At 40.6% G+C, this 25,665-nt stretch overlaps 1 protein-coding gene across 1 annotated transcript in view; it reads left to right on the top strand.

The window, feature by feature from the left end:
* The window catches only part of hsd11b2 (hydroxysteroid (11-beta) dehydrogenase 2), a 32,162-nt gene extending 10,727 nt beyond the window's left edge, over positions 1-21,435 (top strand). Inside the window, exons 2-5 of the mRNA XM_085478451.1 lie at positions 11,515-11,727; positions 14,654-14,839; positions 15,932-16,069; positions 18,510-21,435. Coding sequence (XP_085334577.1) covers positions 11,515-11,727; positions 14,654-14,839; positions 15,932-16,069; positions 18,510-18,913 — 941 coding nt within the window. The 3' untranslated portion in view covers positions 18,914-21,435. The remainder of the gene's footprint in view (positions 1-11,514; positions 11,728-14,653; positions 14,840-15,931; positions 16,070-18,509) is intronic.
* Positions 21,436-25,665: the final 4,230 nt, after the last annotated feature.

Here is a 25,665-nt window from a genome sequence, read left to right as displayed (position 1 = left end):
TCTCAATGCTTATAACCTATAACGCGCCCCCCAAAAAATATTATTATTATTATTAAAACATCTATATGAGGTAGCTTTTGCACAGCCTGCTCCTTGGTAGAGTTTTTTTCTTCATTACTTTTACAATGGGTTTTCTCAATAGACAGAAAATGATGACGCTGAGGAGTCAACAGCCGATATTATCATTGCTTGTAACCCGGTAAATAATTTCGTACATCTCCCTATAAAATAAGCCTTAGTGGAAAAAAGCTCATATTCGAATAAGTTTATTCCCCTCTGTGGGGAAAGAGTTTTTTTCCTCAGAGTCAACCATGAGGCGAGTTTTGTCAACAGGAGACGAGCAAGAATAACTGTTGCCCATAAAGTAAAACAAATATCCGCCTCAAAGTCGTATTTTACCGTTGCAGAATGTGGAAAACAGACAGCCCTCACAAGAAGCCCCCCCCCCCCCCCCCCCAAAAAAAAAAAGAAATTGGACACCCCAACTTTCCCCCCTCCCGACTGCGCGCACACACACACACACACACACACACACAAAACAGAGACCCGAAGGATGAGAAAAAACAAAAAACCCTCTCTAACTGACAAAAGTACACCACTGGTAGTAAACAACATCACCCACTTAGGCAGAAATGACTTATACGCATAACACAAACTGAAAACCGGTCCATGAAAATCGTCTCTGTGCCAGAGTGTTTAAGGGTTTTCGCTCAAAGTTTTAATGGGATTTTTGAAAAGGATTTCCTTTGATCTTTTTTGATACTATTTATTTGTAAATTTTCATCGTCCTGTTGAAAGGTCCAGATCATCTTCATCTTTTAGTCAAGTTATCCTGAGCTCTCTGAATAGATTAATTGAATCGTTTAGTCATTGACTGCACACTGGCCATTTCCTCATCATGCTTTACAGTTAATATATGAGACCCATTTTATTGAAAGTTACCTATGGTCTGGTGAATATATCTCCTTTTCACTCATCTGCACAGATAATTTGACTAAACTGGATTTTAATTTAGGGACGTCATGAGCTTTTCTCTATCACTTCTCATAAACAACAACCGGTGAACTAGTAAAACTGACTGTTCTGCATGAATACTTTTATTTTAGGTAAACTCATAAAGCGGCCTTTTAATATTTAGCCTACATGCACTTGAAATTCACTTCACATATCTCTATGTATATAATACTGTGTACAGTGCAATCTACGTGAAAAATCGTGCTCATTGTTTTTTTACACCCATCATCACTCTAATGCTGCTCGTGCCAGTGTTGTGCCACAAACTCCCGCCTGTCTCCTCTCGTCTTTGTACCTTCAAGACATTTCGCTGTGAAGGACTGTTTACGTCTCAGCGCTATTGTGAATGCCGACGAGACATTTCCGGCGTTTCTTACTTCAAGTTAAAAGCTTTGAAATGGTGATTCAGCTTGATGCTTTTATTGTGAGGGAACTATCGGAGATGCACATAGGTGTGTTTACAGAACTTCTTTTTTTTTTTTTTTCTTTTGTCCTCAGCGCGGGTGAAAAAACTCGGGCTGCACGTAACCGAAGCTGCTCACTGCAAAGGTCGGTGCTGGTAACCAGAACACGGAGGGCCCCCTCCACCGACTCATACAACTTTTTTTTTGTCGTGTAGTCGTCGCCACAAACCAAGAAAAACAAAACAAAACATCTACAGCTTATACAAATTTAAATTACATACATACATTTAAATCCTACACTCCTCTTGCAGGATTGAGTAAATAGTTTGTACGTGCATGCGTGCATGGATGTTTTATGGTATTTGTGTTCTTGTGTGTGAGGCTGCGTGTGCATGTGTGTGATGTGGACTCAGTAGGATTTCTTTTGTGGTTTTTTGTATGTCTGGCTGGAGTCGTGCAGGGAACAGACAGGGTTGAAGAAGAGGTGGAGCAAGAAATGTTCTAGACAGTATTGCTAAGAGCAACGTGTTCTTTCTTCTGAAAATCTGAAAATCTTTTTAGGATCTCAGGATGGCCTGTGCACACGGACAGCTGTTTTCAACTGTGATGAACCCTGTCACTCCATTATCCCACTGTGCAAGACTAGTTTCTTGCACGTTAAATGCTGTAAACATGCACGTTTCAGTCAGCACAGGAGAACTACATTTAAAGCACGATGTCAGCATCATCGGGAACATTATGAATCTCACAATCTTCAGAGACTAAAGATTGCTCAGTATCCCTGGTACCAAGTACCAAATATGTACCGAGTTCTGTCACTCTGATGGTTGATTGAGCAGAAGGGCTGGAAGATGCCATTTTCATGGAGAATTTCAAGCCCAACAGATGGGAATTACCGTTCTTTTCCAAAGTTACAGCTGCTAGAGACGCAGTGGCCAACTCTACGGTTTTTGAAAATAGCTGCCACACCTACCCGCACCCTTTAAGATCAACCCACTTCCAGACCACGCCCTCTTCTGTTATTTAAAAAGAAGACCGCCGTCTCATTCCTTCAAACCTTTATTTATTTATTTTTTTTTAGCTCAAAAACAGAGAGAAGTATGGCCTCTACAGCCCTGCGCCACCCTGCGGAGGAGGAGGAAAATTCTGCGGACGAGGGCACAATATTACCTGACACGTCCGGTTACTATCGACCCTTGGAAAAGCAGCAGCAAGCGGACGAGCTTGACGGTTGGGCATCTTCTTTGTTCATCGATATCGTGAAAACTGCTGTGTATCATCTTGTCAACCTCGTAATCAACAAGTACCTCACTGACACATGCAACGGTTGTATGTCCGATCAACCCCACCAGAAACAGCACGAGTGTTCGCGAGTGTTGGAGGATGACTTTTACGCTGAAAATTATTACAGCATCAGAAAAAGACTCCTCACCCCTCGTTTCATTCCATCCATTCATCGGCTGCTGATTGCTCGCCACATCAAAATGGACGACGTCAAAGTCTGCATGGTGGCGGAAACTCTCTTGCACGAACTGAAATCGGAAAGGAAAGTCTTTGACGCCATCGCCGAGGCATACCACAATCTGGTAGGGTTGGACATGGTGAAAATCAGACAGCTACGGTTGGTCGCAGAGTTTTACAAAGGGGGCTGCTAATTTTTTCTCTGACAGACTGATTTTTTCATTCTTAGAACGTGTAACCAGCATTTTACCAAACAATGTATTCTACATATAGTGCATTTAAAAAAAAAAAAAAATGTACCCACGTAATCGGTGATGAATTGTGAAGTTACAATTCTTTTCTGAAAAAGCATTTTTATTTTTGTATATAAATAAATGTTGATGTTGTGCTATGGGATTGTATGTTTCAATTTTACTTATAATGTGCCAAATCACTACAACAGGCGGCTCAAGGCGATGCCATCCAGAGTAAGGATCTTGTTAGCCACAGTGTTTCTAAGATTTTTACGCCCCGTTACAATAACCTCAGTTCTATCTGAACTTAGAAGCAGAAAATTAAAGCTCATTATGCGTCTAAGACATCCCGGCAGTTTAACCAATAAAAGCGGGTATCATATGCATAGCAGTGAAAATGTATGCTATGCTATGCCTTCTAAAGCGCGTATAATGTAAACAAAACTGGTCTTTGCACAGAAGCCTGTGGAGCTTCATAATTAACCTCAGTGATTAGACTGATTAGATTAATGTCTGATGATCTTTTCTGTGCTTCTTCAAGTTTGTAACACCAAACATATTAAAGGATGATATAAGGTTCACAGGAAGAGTTTAATTAGACACACATTTACTATTTTCTTTATACTCTTTCTTTCTTGACATGTTTAATATGCTTTCTATCAGAGGAGAAAATGACCCTTGTGTAGTTTAAAAACTTTTTATTTAATCAAACTGTAATGTTGTTGAACTCTGACGGACGTGTCTTTTAATCTTGTCAACAAATCCTTAATCACCTAAATCTGCCATTTATCATCTAGTAAAATGTTCCCTCTGCTTCTGTTGCACATCTCCCCCGACACTCTCTGCTTCACCCGTCCTGTGCAGGTGGTCCAACCCCTGCCTGCCTCCTTAAACTGGGGTGTTTAAATCTCTTTACCTCTGTTGTGAACTTCACACAAAGTTTGTGGTAACAAAATCAAACTGACGAGGATCTCGTTTGAAAAAGAAAAAAAAAAAAAAAAAAAAAAAACCACACACACACAGTCACGAGACAAAATAAAAACAGACTGCTCAAAGCAAAAGCAGAGCCCTCGCAGCTGGTAGCACAAAACACAGCGACAACATGCGTATTAGATACCCTCAGTGCCAAAAGCATAAATATGAAAAAAATGGGATCACCAAGAATATCCTAAAAATGGCGATGAGGTGGGTGTTACAGTGGAAAAACAAAAAGCAGCCAAATTTTCATCTGAAAATGTTGAATTTTAGTAAAAACAATGCTCTGTAGTGTGATACTGTCGTTACAGACAAAGCAGATGTTTAAAGCCTTTGGACGCTCATTTGAAATGCACACATTCTCCTTATCAGCTGGAAACATTAAAGCCGTAAAATGACTTTTTTCGAACGGATAAAAACTATTGAACAGCAGCAATAGTGTTTCCTGCACTTAATCCATCACTACTATGTTCTATATAAATCCAGATTCCTTTTATAGTTTGCAGTGAAATTTGTTAAACCATTGCTTAATGGGACAGAAGTACAAGTCGCTCTTTACTAACACATTTGTAGATGAGTTTATTGCTGAACAACACAGCTAGCAGTCTCACACACTCTTTAGGTTTTTTCAAGTTATGTGTGTAAGGGTTTAGTCTATCAAACCTTACCCTTTTCTCCCCAGTATCACAACAGTATGACTCCCAAAGTACGGCTCAGTAAACAACCAATGATTCTAAAGCCAGAACAGAAAGATACAGTTGGAAGATGAATGATTGCGTTTTTATGATGCGTAGTAAAACGACCCCCTCTTCTTCTTCTCTGTGTTGTTGTTGTTGTTCGTGTGTGTGTGTGTGTGTGTGTGTGTGTGTGTGTGTGTGTGTGTGTGTGTGTGTGTGTGCCTTAGAAGTCAATTAATACATTAGCCATACTTAAAAAACATCTGAATTTCATTTAGAACTGAGATTCTAAGTTGTAAGCAGAAATCTTATGCACAGCCAGAAACATGTTTCCCCCCCACTTTCACAATGCTGAGGTGTCAAATCCACAACCCCCAACAAATCAGAATCAGAATCAGAATCAGAATACTTTATTGATCCCTGGGGGAAATTATTTTTTGTTACAGTGCTCCATTTTAAACCAACATTAAGACAAGACAGACAATATGCTAACTAAGAATAGTACAATATATACATATACATACATAAGTCACTTATAAATAAATATTTGGAAAAGAAACATGTGTAGTTGTAGCAGCAAACAGTGTGTTAAGTGGATGCGTTGTACAGGGAGATGGCCACAGGCAGGAATGATTTCCTGTGTCGTTCAGTGGTGCTTTTCGGTAATCTCAGTCTCTCACTGAACGAGCTCCTGTGACTGACCAACATGTCATGGAGTGGGTGGGAGGTGTTATCCAACATTGTCTTTATCTTGGTTTGTTACACGCGGGTGTGAAGGGCAAGCTTTACTTACACAGCCTCACACACAGTAGATTTTTAAAGTTTTTGGGTACAGGGGTTTAGCCGCAGATGCAACATCCACTTTTGATAAAGATCACTCCACCTGTTTATTTCTAAAGAAATTAAGCATCTTTATTAAGCTCTTATTTATAAAAGTCTACACAATAATAGACACCGTGTGCTCTGTGACATTACAGTCTTCTACTTCTGCTTCCATCGGTTTGCATTTTAAACTCCCAGCCTTTCAGTTTGTTATGAACGACTTTATATCACAAAATGTTAGAAATATAAAGTGAACCATGCGACTTTTTTTTTTTATTTTCTGTTTGATGGAAGGACTTAAGACACGAGTTATTTAAACAATTCTAAATGACAGTGTGATGGCCATAGCACTTTATGTGGGCCAAATGTGTTAAGGATAATGTTTATCAATGTAAAATTGCAAAGAACTTGTGGATAGATTATAACATTTTGTAAACAGTTACCTCAGAAGCTGTACTGGTAGATCTATGTATGTAAGGTAAAACTATCCACAGTACTTCCACTTAAGTAGCTAAACACATAAAGTCACCCTTACCAATAATCCGCTGCTCCTTGAAAAAGTAGCGCAAACAGACAACTGACTGAGCAATGATAAGTAGAGCTACCCGAGGCCGAGACTCAAGCAGAAGAAATTAAAAGTTGTTGTTTTTGTGGCTCGAAAAATTAAAGAAAGTATGTTTAATAATTCAACAAGACCCGCACCTTCAACACATGTACATTCAAATTCTGGTACAGGCTCATCATTGCTGTTGTTCAATAGTTTTTATCCGTTCGAAAAAAGTCATTTTACGGCTTTAATGTTTCCAGCTGATAAGGAGAATGTGTGCATTTCAAATGAGCGTCCGAAGGCTTTAAACATCTGCTTTGTCTGTAACGACAGTATCAAACTACAGAGCATTGTTTTTACTAAAATTCAACATTTTCAGATGAAAATTTGGCTGCTTTTTGTTTTTCCACTGTAACACCCACCTCATCGCCATTTTTAGGATATTCTTGGTGATCCCATTTTTTTCATATTTATGCTTTTGGCACTGAGGGTATCTAATACGCATGTTGTCGCTGTGTTTTGTACTACCAGCTGCGAGGGCTCTGCTTTTGCTTTGAGCAGTCTGTTTTTATTTTGTCTCGTGACTGTGTGTGTGTGGTTTTTTTTTTTTTTTGTTTTGTTTCTTTTTCTTTTTCAAACGAGATCCTCGTCAGTTTGATTTTGTTACCACAAACTTTGTGTGAAGTTCACAACAGAGGTAAAGAGATTTAAACACCCCAGTTTAAGGAGGCAGGCAGGGGTTGGACCACCTGCACAGGACGGGTGAAGCAGAGAGTGTCGGGGGAGATGTGCAACAGAAGCAGAGGGAACATTTTACTAGATGATAAATGGCAGATTTAGGTGATTAAGGATTTGTTGACAAGATTAAAAGACACGTCCGTCAGAGTTCAACAACATTACAGTTTGATTAAATAAAAAGTTTTTAAACTACACAAGGGTCATTTTCTCCTCTGATAGTAAGCATATTAAACATGTCAAGAAAGAAAGAGTATAAAGAAAATAGTAAATGTGTGTCTAATTAAACTCTTCCTGTGAACCTTATATCATCCTTTAATATGTTTGGTGTTACAAACTTGAAGAAGCACAGAAAAGATCATCAGACATTAATCTAATCAGTTTTCAGCCTTCATTCATATTGAAAAGTTGAAATCTTCCTTGCTAGACCCAAGTGCAGCGTTTAACACCGTTGGCCAGAACATTTTATTACAGCTATTATTAAATGGAGAGTCCTCTTCACACACTGAGGTTAATTATGAAGCTCCACAGGCTTCTGTGCAAAGACCAGTTTTGTTTACATTATACGCGCTTTAGAAGGCATAGCATAGCATACATTTTCACTGCTATGCATATGATACCCGCTTTTATTGGTTAAACTGCTGGGATGTCTTAGACGCATAATGAGCTTTAATTTTCTGCTTCTAAGTTCAGATAGAACTGAGGTTATTGTAACGGGGCGTAAAAATCTTAGAAACACTGTGGCTAACACGATCCTTACTCTGGATGGCATCGCCTTGAGCCGCCTGTTGTAGTGATTTGGCACATTATAAGTAAAATTGAAACATACAATCCCATAGCACAACATCAACATTTATTTATATACAAAAATAAAAATGCTTTTTCAGAAAAGAATTGTAACTTCACAATTCATCACCGATTACGTGGGTACATTTTTTTTTTTTTTTAAATGCACTATATGTAGAATACATTGTTTGGTAAAATGCTGGTTACACGTTCTAAGAATGAAAAAATCAGTCTGTCAGAGAAAAAATTAGCAGCCCCCTTTGTAAAACTCTGCGACCAACCGTAGCTGTCTGATTTTCACCATGTCCAACCCTACCAGATTGTGGTATGCCTCGGCGATGGCGTCAAAGACTTTCCTTTCCGATTTCAGTTCGTGCAAGAGAGTTTCCGCCACCATGCAGACTTTGACGTCGTCCATTTTGATGTGGCGAGCAATCAGCAGCCGATGAATGGATGGAATGAAACGAGGGGTGAGGAGTCTTTTTCTGATGCTGTAATAATTTTCAGCGTAAAAGTCATCCTCCAACACTCGCGAACACTCGTGCTGTTTCTGGTGGGGTTGATCGGACATACAACCGTTGCATGTGTCAGTGAGGTACTTGTTGATTACGAGGTTGACAAGATGATACACAGCAGTTTTCACGATATCGATGAACAAAGAAGATGCCCAACCGTCAAGCTCGTCCGCTTGCTGCTGCTTTTCCAAGGGTCGATAGTAACCGGACGTGTCAGGTAATATTGTGCCCTCGTCCGCAGAACTTTCCTCCTCCTCCGCAGGGTGGCGCAGGGCTGTAGAGGCCATACTTCTCTCTGTTTTTGAGCTAAAAAAAAAAATAAATAAATAAAGGTTTGAAGGAATGAGACGGCGGTCTTCTTTTTAAATAACAGAAGAGGGCGTGGTCTGGAAGTGGGTTGATCTTAAAGGGTGCGGGTAGGTGTGGCAGCTATTTTCAAAAACCGTAGAGTTGGCCACTGCGTCTCTAGCAGCTGTAACTTTGGAAAAGAACGGTAATTCCCATCTGTTGGGCTTGAAATTCTCCATGAAAATGGCATCTTCCAGCCCTTCTGCTCAATCAACCATCAGAGTGACAGAACTCGGTACATATTTGGTACTTGGTACCAGGGATACTGAGCAATCTTTAGTCTCTGAAGATTGTGAGATTCATAATGTTCCCGATGATGCTGACATCGTGCTTTAAATGTAGTTCTCCTGAGCTGACTGAAACGTGCATGTTTACAGCATTTAACGTGCAAGAAACTAGTCTTGCACAGTGGGATAATGGAGTGACAGGGTTCATCACAGTTGAAAACAGCTGTCCGTGTGCACAGGCCATCCTGAGATCCTAAAAAGATTTTCAGATTTTCAGAAGAAAGAACACGTTGCTCTTAGCAATACTGTCTAGAACATTTCTTGCTCCACCTCTTCTTCAACCCTGTCTGTTCCCTGCACGACTCCAGCCAGACATACAAAAAACCACAAAAGAAATCCTACTGAGTCCACATCACACACATGCACACGCAGCCTCACACACAAGAACACAAATACCATAAAACATCCATGCACGCATGCACGTACAAACTATTTACTCAATCCTGCAAGAGGAGTGTAGGATTTAAATGTATGTATGTAATTTAAATTTGTATAAGCTGTAGATGTTTTGTTTTGTTTTTTTTGGTTTGTGGCGACGACTACACGACAAAAAAAAAGTTGTATGAGTCGGTGGAGGGGGCCCTCCGTGTTCTGGTTACCAGCACCGACCTTTGCAGTGAGCAGCTTCGGTTACGTGCAGCCCGAGTTTTTTCACCCGCGCTGAGGACAAAAGAAAAAAAAAAAAAAAGAAGTTCTGTAAACACACCTATGTGCATCTCCGATAGTTCCCTCACAATAAAAGCATCAAGCTGAATCACCATTTCAAAGCTTTTAACTTGAAGTAAGAAACGCCGGAAATGTCTCGTCGGCATTCACAATAGCGCTGAGACGTAAACAGTCCTTCACAGCGAAATGTCTTGAAGGTACAAAGACGAGAGGAGACAGGCGGGAGTTTGTGGCACAACACTGGCACGAGCAGCATTAGAGTGATGATGGGTGTAAAAAAACAATGAGCACGATTTTTCACGTAGATTGCACTGTACACAGTATTATATTAATGTACAGTATGCATAGAGATATGTGAAGTGAATTTCAAGTGCATGTAGGCTAAATATTAAAAGGCCGCTTTATGAGTTTACCTAAAATAAAAGTATTCATGCAGAACAGTCAGTTTTACTAGTTCACCGGTTGTTGTTTATGAGAAGTGATAGAGAAAAGCTCATGACGTCCCTAAATTAAAATCCAGTTTAGTCAAATTATCTGTGCAGATGAGTGAAAAGGAGATATATTCACCAGACCATAGGTAACTTTCAATAAAATGGGTCTCATATATTAACTGTAAAGCATGATGAGGAAATGGCCAGTGTGCAGTCAATGACTAAACGATTCAATTAATCTATTCAGAGAGCTCAGGATAACTTGACTAAAAGATGAAGATGATCTGGACCTTTCAACAGGACGATGAAAATTTACAAATAAATAGTATCAAAAAAGATCAAAGGAAATCCTTTTCAAAAATCCCATTAAAACTTTGAGCGAAAACCCTTAAACACTCTGGCACAGAGACGATTTTCATGGACCGGTTTTCAGTTTGTGTTATGCGTATAAGTCATTTCTGCCTAAGTGGGTGATGTTGTTTACTACCAGTGGTGTACTTTTGTCAGTTAGAGAGGGTTTTTTGTTTTTTCTCATCCTTCGGGTCTCTGTTTTGTGTGTGTGTGTGTGTGTGTGTGTGTGTGTGTGTGTGTGTGTGTGTGTGTGTGTGTGTGTGTGTGTGTGTGTGTGTGTGTGTGTGTGTGTGTGTGTGTGAAACAAGATCGCCTGTCGCGGCAATTATGGTTTGTTTTTCAGTCTCTCAAAAGGAAAAGTAGTATTCACTAAGGGATATTTATTCATTTTTTACACATAGGCAGCCTGTAGGTTACAAGCGGATAGAAAGTTCTTCTTTTCATCACAAGCTATGGTGTATCTTAAAGGTTTTTTACAGCGTCTGTATTATAGGAAAATAAAATACTATTGAAATCTCTACAGGAAGTCACTCTTTATTCCCATTACAAACGCCGGTGCAGCTTAAGAAAGTAAAATTACACCCGCTATTGTAAAAAACAGAGAAAATTGTCATAATATCGAAACAGAATTCAAACTATGAGTTTGCGGAAAACTAACTGCCGCTCTGTCTCTCTATACATCACAGAATCATCTGCTGCATCACCGCTGTGCTTCAGGAACCATACCCCTCCCCTCATGCTTAGGGAACATGACGCATCAGGTCTGAAAATGACTAGACACTTCCGGAGTATTTCCGGTAGGGTCATAAGGTCCGGATCGAGGCCTTCCATAGTAAATATGCTGTATTTGAATATGTCATATTCAAAGCCTTCTTCTTTGGGAGAGCAGATCTCATCGGACACAGGAACGCTGCTGGGCTGCAGAAGGAAATCCATCTTGCGTCTGTGCCTTAGAAATTGTGACGGACTCCACCTCTCTGCTTTTTTATTCTCCTCCCCCGCTGCACTCCCTCCCTCTAAAAACTTTTTTTTCCCCAACAACAGATGGCGCGCTTCCGGAGGTTTCCCCCCTCCCTTCTCCAGATGCAATTCGACACGCTTAGCGACAGATGGCGCGCTTCCGGAGGGAGGAGGGGGGAGGTCAAAAGGTTATGATTAGGGCCATCAATCACTTCGGATCAAATTTTGTCATAAGCTGTATGGGAGTATCTCTCTAGTAAAGAGACATGAACTTGAAAAAAATGCTCGCTCTGTCCCTGCAGGCTGCGACTCTGGCTTTGGGAATGCAACGGCTAAACATCTGGACTCCCTGGGCTTTGAAGTGTTCGCCACAGTGTTGGATCTGAATGGAGACGGAGCCAAGGAGCTGCAGAGGACCTGCTCACACCGCCTCACCCTCCTCCAGGTGGACATCACCCAGCCACAACAAGTGCAACAGGCCTTGCTGGACACCAAAGCCAAACTGGGGCTCAAAGGTAAAGACGAACTGCTTTTTCTGAGTCTGTTCATACCAGACAAACCAGCTAGGATTAGGCTTAATGGATTTAATGGAGCTACCGCCACATTTATCAAGTGTTTCAGGGTCACAAGTTAGGATGATCGCGTGTTCTTATGACTGCGGTTTGAGATGTAACATTTAAATCTCAGCACGAGTTTGACATCTGAAATGGCTCGTGTAGTCTTCTCCAAACTGTACTCTGTTTTAGAAGTAGATCCAAAGAAAACAGGAATGATGCCAAGTTTTACTTTTAATATATTTTATATGGTTCAAAGTATGTTTGACAAAGGACAGATTATTTATTGAACTTAAAAGCTGAAATAAAACTTTTGAACCCCATAAAAAGAACAAATCTCTGCAGTCCAGATGTCGATAGAGCATAAAAAATAATCTCTGAGTATCTTTCTGGATTTCGTTTGAAATGTTCTGACGAAATCGTCAGCAGCTTCAAGTACATCTTCACCTGTTGACCTGTTATCATCAAAAGTCTTGGGTATTAAAAAAATACAAAGAACTAAACTTCAAAGTGGCTCCATCAACATTAGCAACACTAAATTAGTGACATCTTGACTGCAGGGAGCTGAGTGATTATGAATGAAGTCACCGGGCAGTTAAGGGTTAAACAAAACTGGAACAGGAAGGAGTTCAGAAAAACAACAGCAATCTGCAGGGAACAGGTGTATGTGGGGTTTACCGCCGCGAGGTGGCCTGTCAGTTAACTTGTGACTTGACACGCCGGTGTGATAAAGTTTAATCACCTGCTGAGCTTCTGGTGAACTTCACAAGATCAAGGTTCGAAGGGAGAGAGATTTATGAGCACCGGTAAATGCTGGACTGCTCCTTTAAATGGTCGGCTGATTCTGCACAGCGTGCTGGTTCAGAGCGTGCAGCGATGCACAGGAATGTGTGGTGGAGTTTGTCCAACAGCCTTCTAGGAAATCACAGTGGCAGAGGAGGCGCTCAGGCAGCAAAACCACTGCAAATGGCTCGGACTGCTTTGCGAGTGGAGGACTGTTCGAGAGGTGTCGTGCAGGTGTCTCATATTTCACACACAGATATCAGAGTGTTGATTCAGTCTGTGATTGGCTCAGCCCTGCAGCACCCACTGGCTTTGTAATTAGACATCTTAGACCGCTGGCTTCATGTCCCAGTCATTTAAGGATACACACAGTGTGTGTGCGTGTGTGGATGTAATAAAATATCTGGAAGGAAAGGTCACTTAAACACACGCTGGAACTGCGCGTGTGGTTTATGTCCTTGCATGAGTGTGCACTTTTTTACTCGTGTTGTTGGGACATGGATTTGGCCACAGTCACACTGTAAGGATTCGCCTCCCTGCGAGACATAAATCATGAAACTGTTGTGTGGTTTGCTTGGAGATTTCTAAGAGCGGATTCAGAAAAAGATTCAGAAAGAATCCCCTCTTGCTTTATTTTAATTGAAGATCAATCGAGTTGTAGTTTTTCCATAAAATTTCCCAGCTATGAGAAAATAAAAACATACTTTTAGAAAATCCTGCAAATCTATTAAATGTCTCATTTAGAAACGAATTCTTTGTTCTGGCACCAAACGCCCATCTGCTGCATTCTGTTTGCTTGAATTGCCATTAAGATGTCCTGAAGCTCATTGGACAAAGTTTAGAAGGCTACACACCTGATTATGCAATAAAACATTAATAAGCAGAGATTATGGTGAGGATAAAACACTCTATTTAAAGCCTCAAGTGTTCCCAGAAGCCAAAGAAAAGAAAGCTGGAGTGCCTCTTCATAGATCTGGCTATCAGACAAAACTAGTGATTGAGCAAGATAGTCCTTGACCAGGGAGGGAACCCAAAGATCACTCCAAGAGAGGGCTCTGTGGGGATGTCTGCCTTACATAAGGACTCTTAGAGTGGTAATAAGTGTTCATTAATAACCACAAAGACACATTAAGGTTGCCTTTCACAATAAAATTCTTTACTGCAGCTTATTTCAAGCAGCTTCGGTTTTACAATTTTAGTTTTATCCGAAGGTCACCTCCAGTTCCAGTTCACAGAACATGGACTGCTGCCTTCTGGTTTGGAAACTTTATGTTTGACCTTTTTACCGCTGACCCAGAGTCAAAGTTTGGCCTGTTGTTTGCCTGCTTATCATTCATCAGCTCAGACCTAAACAAAGTTCCCACAGCGGCCCCCGAAACAAACACTGTGATTCTGGGACAGCCGCTTCAGATGAGGACGAGTGAGGCTTATTTACACCAGCAGAGCGAGAGAGAGAGTTGTTGGTGTACTACAGCTGAATGTGTTGGCAGTCTGAGGGTCTGCGGAACAAATGTTACATAAAAGTTCTGAGAAAACACACCAGGCCTCCACATGTTCGCTGTGAATCCAAGAGATCAATCAAAAGTACTCAGACTCTCACCACAGAGGAAACATGGTCCATCATTAGAAAAGTAATGACTTATTTATTCAAATATACCCAAATTCTTCAAAAGTAAGGTACAGAAGATGATTTAAATTTTAAAGTTCTGTCAGTCAGCTCGATAATTAAAACTAAAACAATTAGAATGGTTCACATTATTTCACAGTATTTGTGCGCAAATATGTGTGTAAAATACAAAATAGCATCAAATACTTGGAGTGCAATTACCTTAAGTTTCACTTAAGTAGCAAGAAATAATACTAAAGTCAAACTCTTTATTCATTTGAATACCAAAGGTCAGCATCTACTAAAAAAGATTTTTCACAATCAAATCCGAAACGCTGTAATTAATTAAATGTATCCTGTCATGTCAGTAACTATTAAATTCGCCTTTTTGTTGTCCTCTGGCACACAAGCCATCTGTTTTACCATTAGTGCTTTCATGTGTCTGTGTCAACACACCACATTTCCTAACCTCTGCCGTGCGTTGGTTTGTCTTTGCAGGTCTGTGGGCTTTGGTGAATAACGCCGGCGTGTGTGTGAACTTCGGAGAAGTCGAGCTGTCGCTGATGTCCAACTACCGTGGGTGCATGGAGGTCAATTTCTTCGGCACGCTGAGCATCACCAAGGCCTTCTTGCCGCTGCTGCGACAGACCAAGGGACGCATTGTGACCATCTCCAGTCCCGCCGGTGTGTGTCTGAGACGTTCACACACACACACATACAAAGATGCTGTGATAAATCTTACGTGAGTGCTCCAAAGTGAGTGAGCCACACTTAAACTGTTGCCTTCAAACAGCCAAAGCAAACAAACAGCGCTGCTGCCGGCCGTTTGTCCAACTCGACTCTGTCATCATGCCAAAACACCACAGTGCAACCAAATCAATCAGAAAGGTTCATCCCCAGGTGCAGTTAATGAGCTCAGCAGCTTCCACTGACATCTGCTGTTGGTTAGACTGTAAGACAGAGTTTAACATTTTCTCTGTATGTGGTGAGGTGGAAAGGGAACAGTTCATGCTCTGGGCCCTAAAAACACTAAACACATCTGCAGAAGATATATATCGTCCTCTTTCTTAGACTCACATTGTTACATCTAACACAGAAATGAATAACCAGGATATCCAAGAGTGGACTTAATGAGACTAATATATGCTGTTATAACAAAGCTAATTTGGCTACTGTGCATACGGAAGAAATGTTATAGTTAATTTTGACCATAATGTACAAATTTATTTAAGAATTTCTTCCCTGATCAGCTTTTTGCATTTTGTTGATTCAGTTTAATAAAAATTCCACTAGTTACATTTTCTTAGTTTAGTTTTTTATGTCAAATTTTTAGTCCAGTTGGATCCAGCAAAGTGAACTGATGTGGTTCTTTGACCACAACTCAGAAGCAAGACCCACTTTTTTCATTTTTTCATCTGGTAGATCTGTAACTTGAATCACAAGTTACTTTGATGGTTTGTTTATTATGTCTTATGAGCACTGTTGTGAGAAAGGCTGGAGGGTTTTCTGAATTAGTACCTGAGTAAGTGCAGGCGTTGCGCACCAGTGGATGAATACTCTGACAAATTAACCTGCGTAAGTTAGTTCAAGTGAAGGTTTAAAAAACAGGAAGGAAAGAAAGCACTTTAGGGCTCATTTGGTCTGGTTCTGTGGGTGAAGGCAGCTGCACAGCAGCAGAACAAACAAAGAAGAAAATGACCAATTCTTTTGTAGAGTATTTAGCCTTAATCTTACTACATGAAAGAGGTCATGCTGACGCTTTACCCGTGCTTCTAGGTGACCAGCCATTTCCCTGCCTGGCAGCATATGGAGCATCTAAAGCAGCTCTGAACCTCATCACTGAGACTCTGAGACATGAGCTGGAGCCCTGGGGAGTCCAAGTGTCCACCATCCTGCCATCCTCATACAGGACAGGTACCAGTACCAAACAGTACCCTGGACACCTCAACTCACCACAGTTTACAGAGGAATGAGCAGAGATTTGAGGTCAAACAGAGTAGTTGGGTCATTGGCTGCATTCAGTCAATTAAAAACCTGCATGAATGATTAATGTCATGCTGGTATTCGGACCTACTAAGGCACAATAGTCAACGGAAACAAATTGTTATTTTTATATGAAATGTGATAAGATGTAGGAGTTCCACAAGGCTCAATCAACGGTCATCCAATATTTTCATTTTCCAGTTAGAAGCTTTAATCAAACGAAATAAATCTGTTGTTACTGCATTATAAAACTAGACACGGGAAACTAAAAGAAACTTTATTTGACACTTTTTTAAGTTAAACTGTAGTATTTTTAATAGCTTCGTTTAATGGTACCAACCAGAGAATTAGATTTATTCACTGTTTTCAAAACCAACTCGTACTATTCACATCACTTCATATTCTTATCAAATAATTTTCTGTAATATTGACAGACCAAGAAATCTGTAAAAAACTAAAGTAAAAAATTTTTTAAAAAGTGATGAGTGGAATATGAAAACATTTGTTTGGCTGCCAAACCTTCCAGAGAAGATGACAAGTTGTGACGAAGGGCTCGCTAAGCGCTGAGGTGAGATGTAGAAATAAGCTTAAGATTTTTATTAATTCGGATCCATCGGGAATAAACTGCACTCCTCATCCTGCAGGAGTTGTACACTGTGGTTTGGCCTCATGTCAAACACAATGACAGCCCTCCTGCTGAGGAAAGTACGCTCGTGATGAGAAACACATGTGTGATGGACCATCTGTTTTCACACACGCACACACTCAGCGCTGACTTGGGATTTCGAAACTCTTCGGGGATGGATGGATATGATTAGAGGGAGGGAGGGAGCATGCCTCAGTAATTCACTTTGTCCTGCAGTTGCTGTGCTCAGGAGACAGATCAACATAACAACTCAACAACCTGATTATGTTGAAATGTAGAGACAATATCTAACTCACAATCACGGGCCAGTGATGGAGTAAGTACTTGCATAATTTACTTTAGGAAAATTAGCAGTAACGCATTAAAGTACTGACAATAAAAAGTCCCTGAAGTATTAAAAGTTCTGACTGTGCAATAGAGTATATTATACTATCAGTGCATTATTCTCTTCTGACTCAGAGTCTGTTGTAACCTGAGATGCAAAATTGCAGAAACTGGGAGAAAATAAACACCTGAGCATCAACCAATAGACGCATTGCTCCATGCAATTAAATTACGCTTTCTAATCTTTAGCAGTCTTAATGACTTTGTAAAGGGATCTAATTCAATGTTATGTCAAAGCTATTTATCATTTTTTCATAAACATTTAAAAAGCATGAAATATCTAATTTTCTTCCTATGCTTCTATAAGAAATTGACAAATCTTAAATAAATTGTTTGGCAGTAGCAAAAAGCAAGTTGCAACTTGTGCATAATCATCAGCATAGAAAGTGCATTTTGGAAAATAAAAATTAAATACTTAAATGCTGCTAGTAGGACTGTTAATATTGATCTAAACCACACAAACGCTGATTATTTTTTTCATTATTTATATGATTTGAAAAACAGTGTGATTATCTGTCTCAAAGGCCTTTACAAACCAGTGAAGACTGCAGTAAAAGAAAGTTAGCCTCCTCCAGGAAAACCCCTCGTTAATAGCTTACCAGTGTTTGCCAGGCAGTGATGGGATCAGCTTTAACCCTAAACTCTAAATTACTTTTGTACACTTTATTATCACACATTAGAGTGAAATGTGTTTCTTATTGATCTGAAGGTAAAAGAAAATCTTTAAACAGTGAAAAAAGCTTTTAAAAGTCCACTTGCACTCAGCTGTAATAAAAACAGGTTGTAATGTTTACCACTGCAGTGTGACCAAAACTATTCTAGTCCTCCTGGGTCCTCACAAAAACAATAAAAGCAAACAGCAGCTTCAAACAGGAAAACGTAGGACAGCAAAAGAACCACAGAGAGGAGTTCCCGTCACGCCGGCTGTGGTGATGACAGGGATGTAAACACCGAGCTGGCTCACTTTCCATCTGTTTACTCTTTAATCCTGAAGAAACAGGTTTGCATTTAAGCTTCTTATCCCACTCTTCAACTTGAACTTTCCAAGACCTGCTGACACCATGTTCAACGGTTAAACAGCCAGTCCGCAGCTGAGTCAAGGCTCACACTGAGGCAGTGAAGTGTCAAAAGCTGCTGATTCTGTGCAGGCAGCTACAGCCGTCCCTTTTGTTGAAATTAAACCTGCATGTGAAGCAGAGATGCTGATTCTAAACCTAAAAAACTACACACCGAAGGCCTAAAATGGATTTTCACTTTAAATGTCGAAGTTAAAAAGCAAGCAATATTGGGGTTTGGTGTCATTGATGTTGCTATGGTAACACTGCCCTCTTCTGTCTGCAGCTCAGTCCAGTAACTCCGCCTACTGGGAGAAACAGCACAAGCATCTGCTGCAGAATCTGTCCCCGGCGTTGCTTGAGGACTACGGTGAGGAGTACGTGACCGAGACCAAGGATCTGTTCCAGACCTTTGCCAAACACACCACCACCAACCTCCAGCCTGTTGTTGACACCATCGTGCAGGCGCTGCTGGCTCCGCAGCCTCAGCCGCGTTACTTTGCAGGCTCTGGCTTGAGCCTCATGTACTTCCTCCACACCTACTTTCCTTACAGCATGAGCAACAACTTTCTGAAGAAAAGGTTTTTGAAGAAGAATGTGATCCCGCGCGCTCTGAGGAAGCAGTCAGCCTTTGATCTGAACCTCAGCCTTCATAACAACAACAATGAGGAGAAGCTACAGCAGATGTGAGACAGTCAACACAGAGGGTATTATCCTGCAGATAGAGGACCACTTCTGTAACACACTCATAGAGCTGTCGTTTTATGTTTTTTAAAATGTTGAAGGGAACATTGAGATGCACCAAAATGGTTTCTGTTTGTCTCTGTAATGTCTGGCCTGCATGGGGAGGTCAGGGGGTGGGGTTCGGCAGATGCAACCACAGGCCGATCACGGGACACCTTCACCTGTGCCAGCTGTACTGAATAAACACCGGAAGGATCACACTGATGTCATGTGCCTTTATCACATAGAAAGCAGCTTTGCAGGTGGAAGCAAACACTACAGCAGCTCATTAAACCAACACCAGCACAGCCATACAAAAATATCGTTTGCAGAAAGATATCAATTTTTATCACCTACATCATATTAAATTATTTAGCTTCATAATCATAATAAAAAGTTAATTTTCTATCAACCCATCAACAGTCAGTGTGATTCTTAGATTGAGACTAAGCTAGATGACATAAAATCTACTGACTCAGCACGACTCGTCCCGTGTTGAATCAAATTATATGTCTGATTCAAAGACTGCAGATTATTATAAATTCTCAAAAACCCCAGCAACAACAGTTTTCTTGCTGTCTAAAGGAGCTTTTACTGACTATCGCTCTGGAGTTTAACAAATCAAACACTGGTCTGGTCCATCTCCGGATGTCAGGTCTGGCCCCACACTGATTCGACTGATGCTGCTACCTGAACCTGATGTTCAGCCAAAATTAACGCACAAAAAAAAGAGCCAAATCTGACATTTGTGTCCGGGCCAGAGCAACATCACAGCTGAGTCAAGCCACCTGTGAGCATCTTAAAGCAGCAAGTTACAAAGTCAAAGTTAAAAATCTAAGGGAAACCTCAGATCTGTAACTCAAATCTCGTCCTGCCAGCTCCACGTTTATATTCAGTACAGAAACTGGTAGAATGAGAACACACCTGCTGAATACTGTCTTTGCTCAACAGAGTCAACTGACAACAAGTCAGAGGCCCTTATTAGAAGCAGATTTCATTATTTGCAGGCCCTCATTTATGGTTCCTGATGTTCCATCGTCTCTAAGTCGCCTCTGTCAGTGCGCCCCAGGGTGGCTGTGGTTATAATGTAGCTTGCCATCACCAGTGTGCGAATGTGTGTGTGAATGGGTGGATGACTGGATATGTAAAGCGCTTTGGGGTCCTTAGGGACTAGTAAGGCGCTATATAAATACAGGCCATTTACCATTTACCATCTAAGTCATAAACACTTTTTAGTGAGGCACAAAGAACTGCGTCACAGTAAATTCATTACATACATGAATCGTTAGTCATGGCACAGTCAGGAATCATTTGGGATTTTTGCATTAAATAACAGCGTGTAGAAATACTGAATGAAACTTTTGTCTAATTTTTGCTAAAATCTTTGGCCTTCTGTGAAAAAACAAAAGAAAAAAGGAGTAAAAAGGGAACAAACAGTGAAATGAGCTGCTGCAGTGCTGCGTCCATCCACCTGCATCAGAGAGAAACATATTCTTCTTCAGGTATTTAAAGACTTTACTTACACTTGTGATCTCTGGGGTCCGGGTATTTTCTGCAGGAAGCAAATTGAGGCAAAATAATTTCAAAACAAAATCACGCTTTCAGTTTGACGTATTTTGGTTTCATTTTATATGCAAAACCAAAACACAGTGACTTTATTATCTGATTTTGGCTTGAGAAGTTTGCTCATCAACGCCAAACATGGTTATCAGACTTCCTGTTTGCATTTCGCCTTCGAAATAAAAGCACAACTAACTCTGGTGATGAATGTAGATAGTTGAGCTTAAACTTAATTTTGATCTTTTTAGCCTCTGAAATCCAGATGATCCAGCTACATTTTGGTTCTTGACAGTGAGCCACAGACACGTTTCTGTTATTCTCATGGAAACTAGAAAGAAACATGCTGTTTTCTCGCAGGACAGCCTGCTGGTTTCTCTCACTAAATGCCGACTTCATCTTCAGGATCTTTGTTTCTTCACCCTGTGTCGTCATTGTCTCTTTGATTAAATGTATAAACATGGATCAATAAATCATGTAGCAGTTTTTTTCTGCTGTTGTAAATGCAACAATTCAAACCTCAAAACTTTATACAACACATGTACAGAGCAGATATGGTATTATATGCTGGGGTGTTGCTATGAGTCATGCAGACACTACATAGCTAAAAAACAAACTTTTGTGCACATGTTCAGGGTGTTGTGTTTCTGTGGTTGGAAACAGCCTGTCTCTCATCAGACTCACCTCCAAAAACATCCCCGAGTTTTTTCATTTTGTGTTTTTTGTTCTGTCTATTTGTGTGTTTGTTTTGTTTCTCAGCCCATTTCGAATCAAACTATTTATGGCATCTTTTCTTTTATCACCATTCAAATTGTGACTTTGTTTCTTTTTATAAAAAAAATTTAAGAAAACTAAAAAAAAAAAAAACATGATGTAAAACGTTCACTTGGTTGATTCTGTAATAGAAATAAAGTTGGCTTTTCAGACTTCTACCTTTGCGGCGATTTGTGAATTTGTGTAGAAATATGAAGATATCCCCTCTAGAACAGTACACAGTGGTCCCTCCCTATATCACGACGGTGCAATTTTCTCTGTTTTTTTGGTTAGGTTTGGGAGTTGTTGTTTTTTTTACAGCGCATTGTGCTCTGCGTCCTGATTGGCTGTAGACCATTTTCAATCAATCTCGTGCTGTGTCTCCTGTACAGTACAGAATGCGTTCAGCTTGTCAAATTTACATAAATCTTTGCCAGCAGAAGACAACAAACACAACGGTGTCGACGTCAAAGGATTATAAGGCACATTAAGCGAAACAAAACTGTCAGATAATTCAAACTTAACTTCCTCTACTTCCATACCATTAATAATAATGGATTGGATTTATATAGCGCGTTTCAAGGCACCCAAAGCGCTTTACAATGCCACTATTCATTCACTCTCACATTCACACACTGGTGGAGGCAGCTACAGTTGTAGCCACAGCTGCCCTGGGGCAGACTGACAGAAGCGAGGCTGCCATATCGCACCATCGGCCAACACCAGTAGGCGGTAGGGTGAAGTGTCTTGCCCAAGGACACAACGACCAGGACAGAGAGCTCGGGGATCGAACCGGCGACCTTCCGGGTACAGATACGCTTCCCAACCCCCTGAGCCACGGTCGCCCCATTGATTCATTAATGTTGAATTCTCTTGCAGCTGATCTATTCCCATGTTCTGGACCTGAAAACAGGGTTTTTCTACGAAGGTTTGATCTTTGAGAGTTTAAACAAGAAAGAAAAGTGTGGAAATGTCGATGCCTGTCTAAGAAAAGTGTATAAAGTGTGTAGAGAGGGGTTTTACAGCCTTAAAACATCTATAATAATTGTAAAAAAAATAAAGTTCCCTACTTCACCTATCGCGGGTTATTTTTAGAACGTAACACTCGCGATAAACGAGGGACCGCTGTATATAAAAAGTGCAACTTAGAGTGACTTGTTGTGGTTTTCACTCTGTACACTACCACAGTAGACCTGACTGAAGTGCAGACTTATAGCTTCAACTCAAGAGTTTGACAAAAGTATTGCATGAACTGTTGTCTCTCATTTTAAAGCCTCAAAATTAATTGGACAACTGGCTGACAGGCAGGTTCATGGCCAGGTGAGGTCTGTTCACTCATTATTTCATGACAAATTAAGGAGATAAATATCTAGAGTTTATTTCAAGTTGAACTTCATATCAGTGATGCACGTGTAGGAGGCCATCATTAGGCTGACAAACCTAAATAAAGCTATCAGAGAGATAGCAAAAAAATGTAGGAGTGTTCAAATCAACAGTCTGATACATTCCTAAAAAGAAGGAGTGCAGGAAACTCAACAACACCAAAAGTCCTCAGATGTACATGGGGATGTACAATAGCTGATAATGGGCCCAAGACATTTCTTATGAGACTAACAGTCTTAGTCGCTAAAAATGATAATGTCAAGTTTGTCATGGTTTAGTTTGAGAAAGTTCAAAGACATCCAGCAATTAATATTGTTAAGAAAATCTGAACCTTTCTGCAATGTGCTATCAGCACATGGTTTTAGACAGAGGTAGAACTGTGTATCATCTGCATAAGAGTGATAGGAAATTTGGTGTTTCTGAAAAATAGAGCCTAATGGGAGCATGTATAAGGAGAATAAGACGGGGCCCAGAATAGAGCCCTGAGGTATTCCACAAGTAAGTGTAGCAGGGGAAGAGTTTTGTTGCCCTGCATCAAGGAGTTCTGCTCTCTAAGTAAGAGGCAAACCATTTTAGCAGAACCTTGGATGCCGACGCACGTCTTCAAACGGTTTCATAGGATTGTGTGATCAACAGTGCTGCACTCAGGTCTAAAAGAATTAAAACAGTACTTTTCCAGAGTCAGCAGGGTAAAGGTCCTTTCGCACATAAAAATTAGATGTAAAGGATTTGTAAACAGCTGAATTCTGTCATTATTAACATTTTACACAACCTCCTAATTTTTTTTCATCCATGGTGAAAGATCTACCGTGACATCAAACGAACCCTGGTACGTGTTTGACGGCGCTGACAGTAATATTTGTCTAACTTTTCTGCGCCGTGTTAACACCTCAGCCCAGTCCAACACATCGGTGATGATCCAAATCCAGGTTTTTTGCAAAGAATCACTGCTGCAGATTTATGATCTGCTGGAAGCACCGAAGCCAGCAGAGCCCAGACTGTAAGAGCAGCACACATGTTCAAACACATGAAGTGAGAATGAGCAATGTCTAGATTTTTGGTTTCTTGTAAACGACAGAAGAAGAAGGAGTCGGGCTCAGGTTTGTGAGTCTCAAAGCTTTGTCCCTCGAAGCTGTAGCCACATTTCACTTTGTACTTCTGATATTCATCCCTTACGTTACATTTTTTTTAGCTTTTACACTGCACACATTAAACCGTCTCCTTTTGCATACCAGGGAAACCATATGCTCTGCACTGTGCACTCTTTTTATTTATTTTTGCCAAACGGCTCTTTTGTAAGCTCATTATGACCTCCTCAGTCTGACCTGCAGCTCTATTAAATAGGCCTTTCTCTCCTCTAGGCTGATAAGGTGATTTCGCTTCAGCTCTTAGACTGCTGACAGACTGCTGAGAGCGGACGGTTTGTCCAGTTAGAACTGATTTCCTGCTGATAAATCCAGAGCATGAACTCCTGCATAAATCACCGATGAGGTAACATCAAGGTTGTGTTCAGGTCAGGTTGACCTTGTCCATCCATTCTGCCAGGACTGCAACCCTCTGTGTCATTCCTGCTTTGTTTCCACTAATGAAGGCGATTTAATGAGGACAAACAGAGAGGATCACCCACAGTCTGGCTCAATCTAGACCTCCAAACGTCTGACTGGTGGCCCGAATCCTCACCACTATACAAAGTGAGGGGTCATGTTCAGTTTAAGGGGCAAATTAGGGACAGCAGCTTGAGACATCACTGCTTCTCATTTACAATGTTTAAAATAATGAGCCGTTAACCATGAGAGACATGTGGAACATCAAACATCCCTGCTTTGTTTCTGTGCACATTCTCTTACATTTGTCTTTGTGCATGACTATGAAATGTATGTGATTACTCAAGCTAATCACCTGATCTTAAAAGTTAAAGAAGTGAAGTACTGTGTAAAACTCTTGAGCCACACTTCACTTCTTTATCTTTTGCTTCCAAGGAGCCAGACCCGTCAACAGTTTGGACACACCTTCTCATTTTGTTTATTTTTGTGTTTATTTTTATTGCTTTCTACATTGTAGATACATACTGATGATATCAAATATATGAAGCAAGAATTATGTAGCAAAGAAAAAACTGATAAATAACTCTAAATAAGTCTTTTAGATTCCTGAACCACCCTTAGCTTTGTTGACAGCGCTGCAAACCCTTGGCCTTTTCTCAATGAGCTCCATGATGTAGTCACCTGAAATGGTTCTCACTTCACAGACGCCTTATCACCCACTCACATCCTGGGCCTTTTGACCTCAGTAAATCACACGGCAGGGTGGGACTAGGTTTCACAATGGGTTCACCCGAAACCTTGTCTGATTGTGACCGACACCCATTTTCACACCTTGGCTTGGGTGATTAGGCAGAGGAACAGTGGGGGTCCATGATCCTCTTGGAGACACTCCCATAGGGCTTAAAATCTGGGACTCTCCACCAATTGCTTTTAGGACTGAAGGAGCTTCTCAGATGATCCACCATGCAACATCATCTGGAAAAACCTGACAGAAAACAACTTCTTTTTTTTTAACCATTTTTCAGTGTTTGGGACAAGGACTCCAAACACAGTGCCAGTGCAGTAAAAGCATTCTTGGATATAAAAACAGACAATGGAACATTATCAGCCATGGATTAGCCTCCCCAGAACCTGAAGCTCAACATTATCAAAGCAGTGCGGGATTCAACAAGCCTGTAAATCTATTCCTGAATAAGATTTTTTTTAAATGCTTAACAGAGTTAAGGTTGTGTTGAAGAATAAAGATGGTCATAGAAACCGGACTGCTGCATTTACATTTATATTTGCTCTTTTCAATAAACCACTGCATGTATTTCTTGTATTTCATATCAAAAAGTAAAGATATGAGGTATGAATGTCACCTGGTCCTATGACACTTGCGCACAGGGCTGCGCTTCTACTAACTGCTGTGACTTTATTCAGTCAATTTTATTTTTTATACTTGATGGATTTATTCCTGTGTATCAGGAGAAAAATGAGGGC

This window comes from Copadichromis virginalis, linkage group LG1, assembly GCF_057382275.1.
Source record: "Copadichromis virginalis isolate Kocher_CV1m ecotype Utaka linkage group LG1, C_Virginalis_male_GT1.1, whole genome shotgun sequence".
NCBI lineage: Eukaryota > Metazoa > Chordata > Actinopteri > Cichliformes > Cichlidae > Copadichromis > Copadichromis virginalis.
This window is presented reverse-complemented; position numbering and strand designations above follow the sequence as displayed.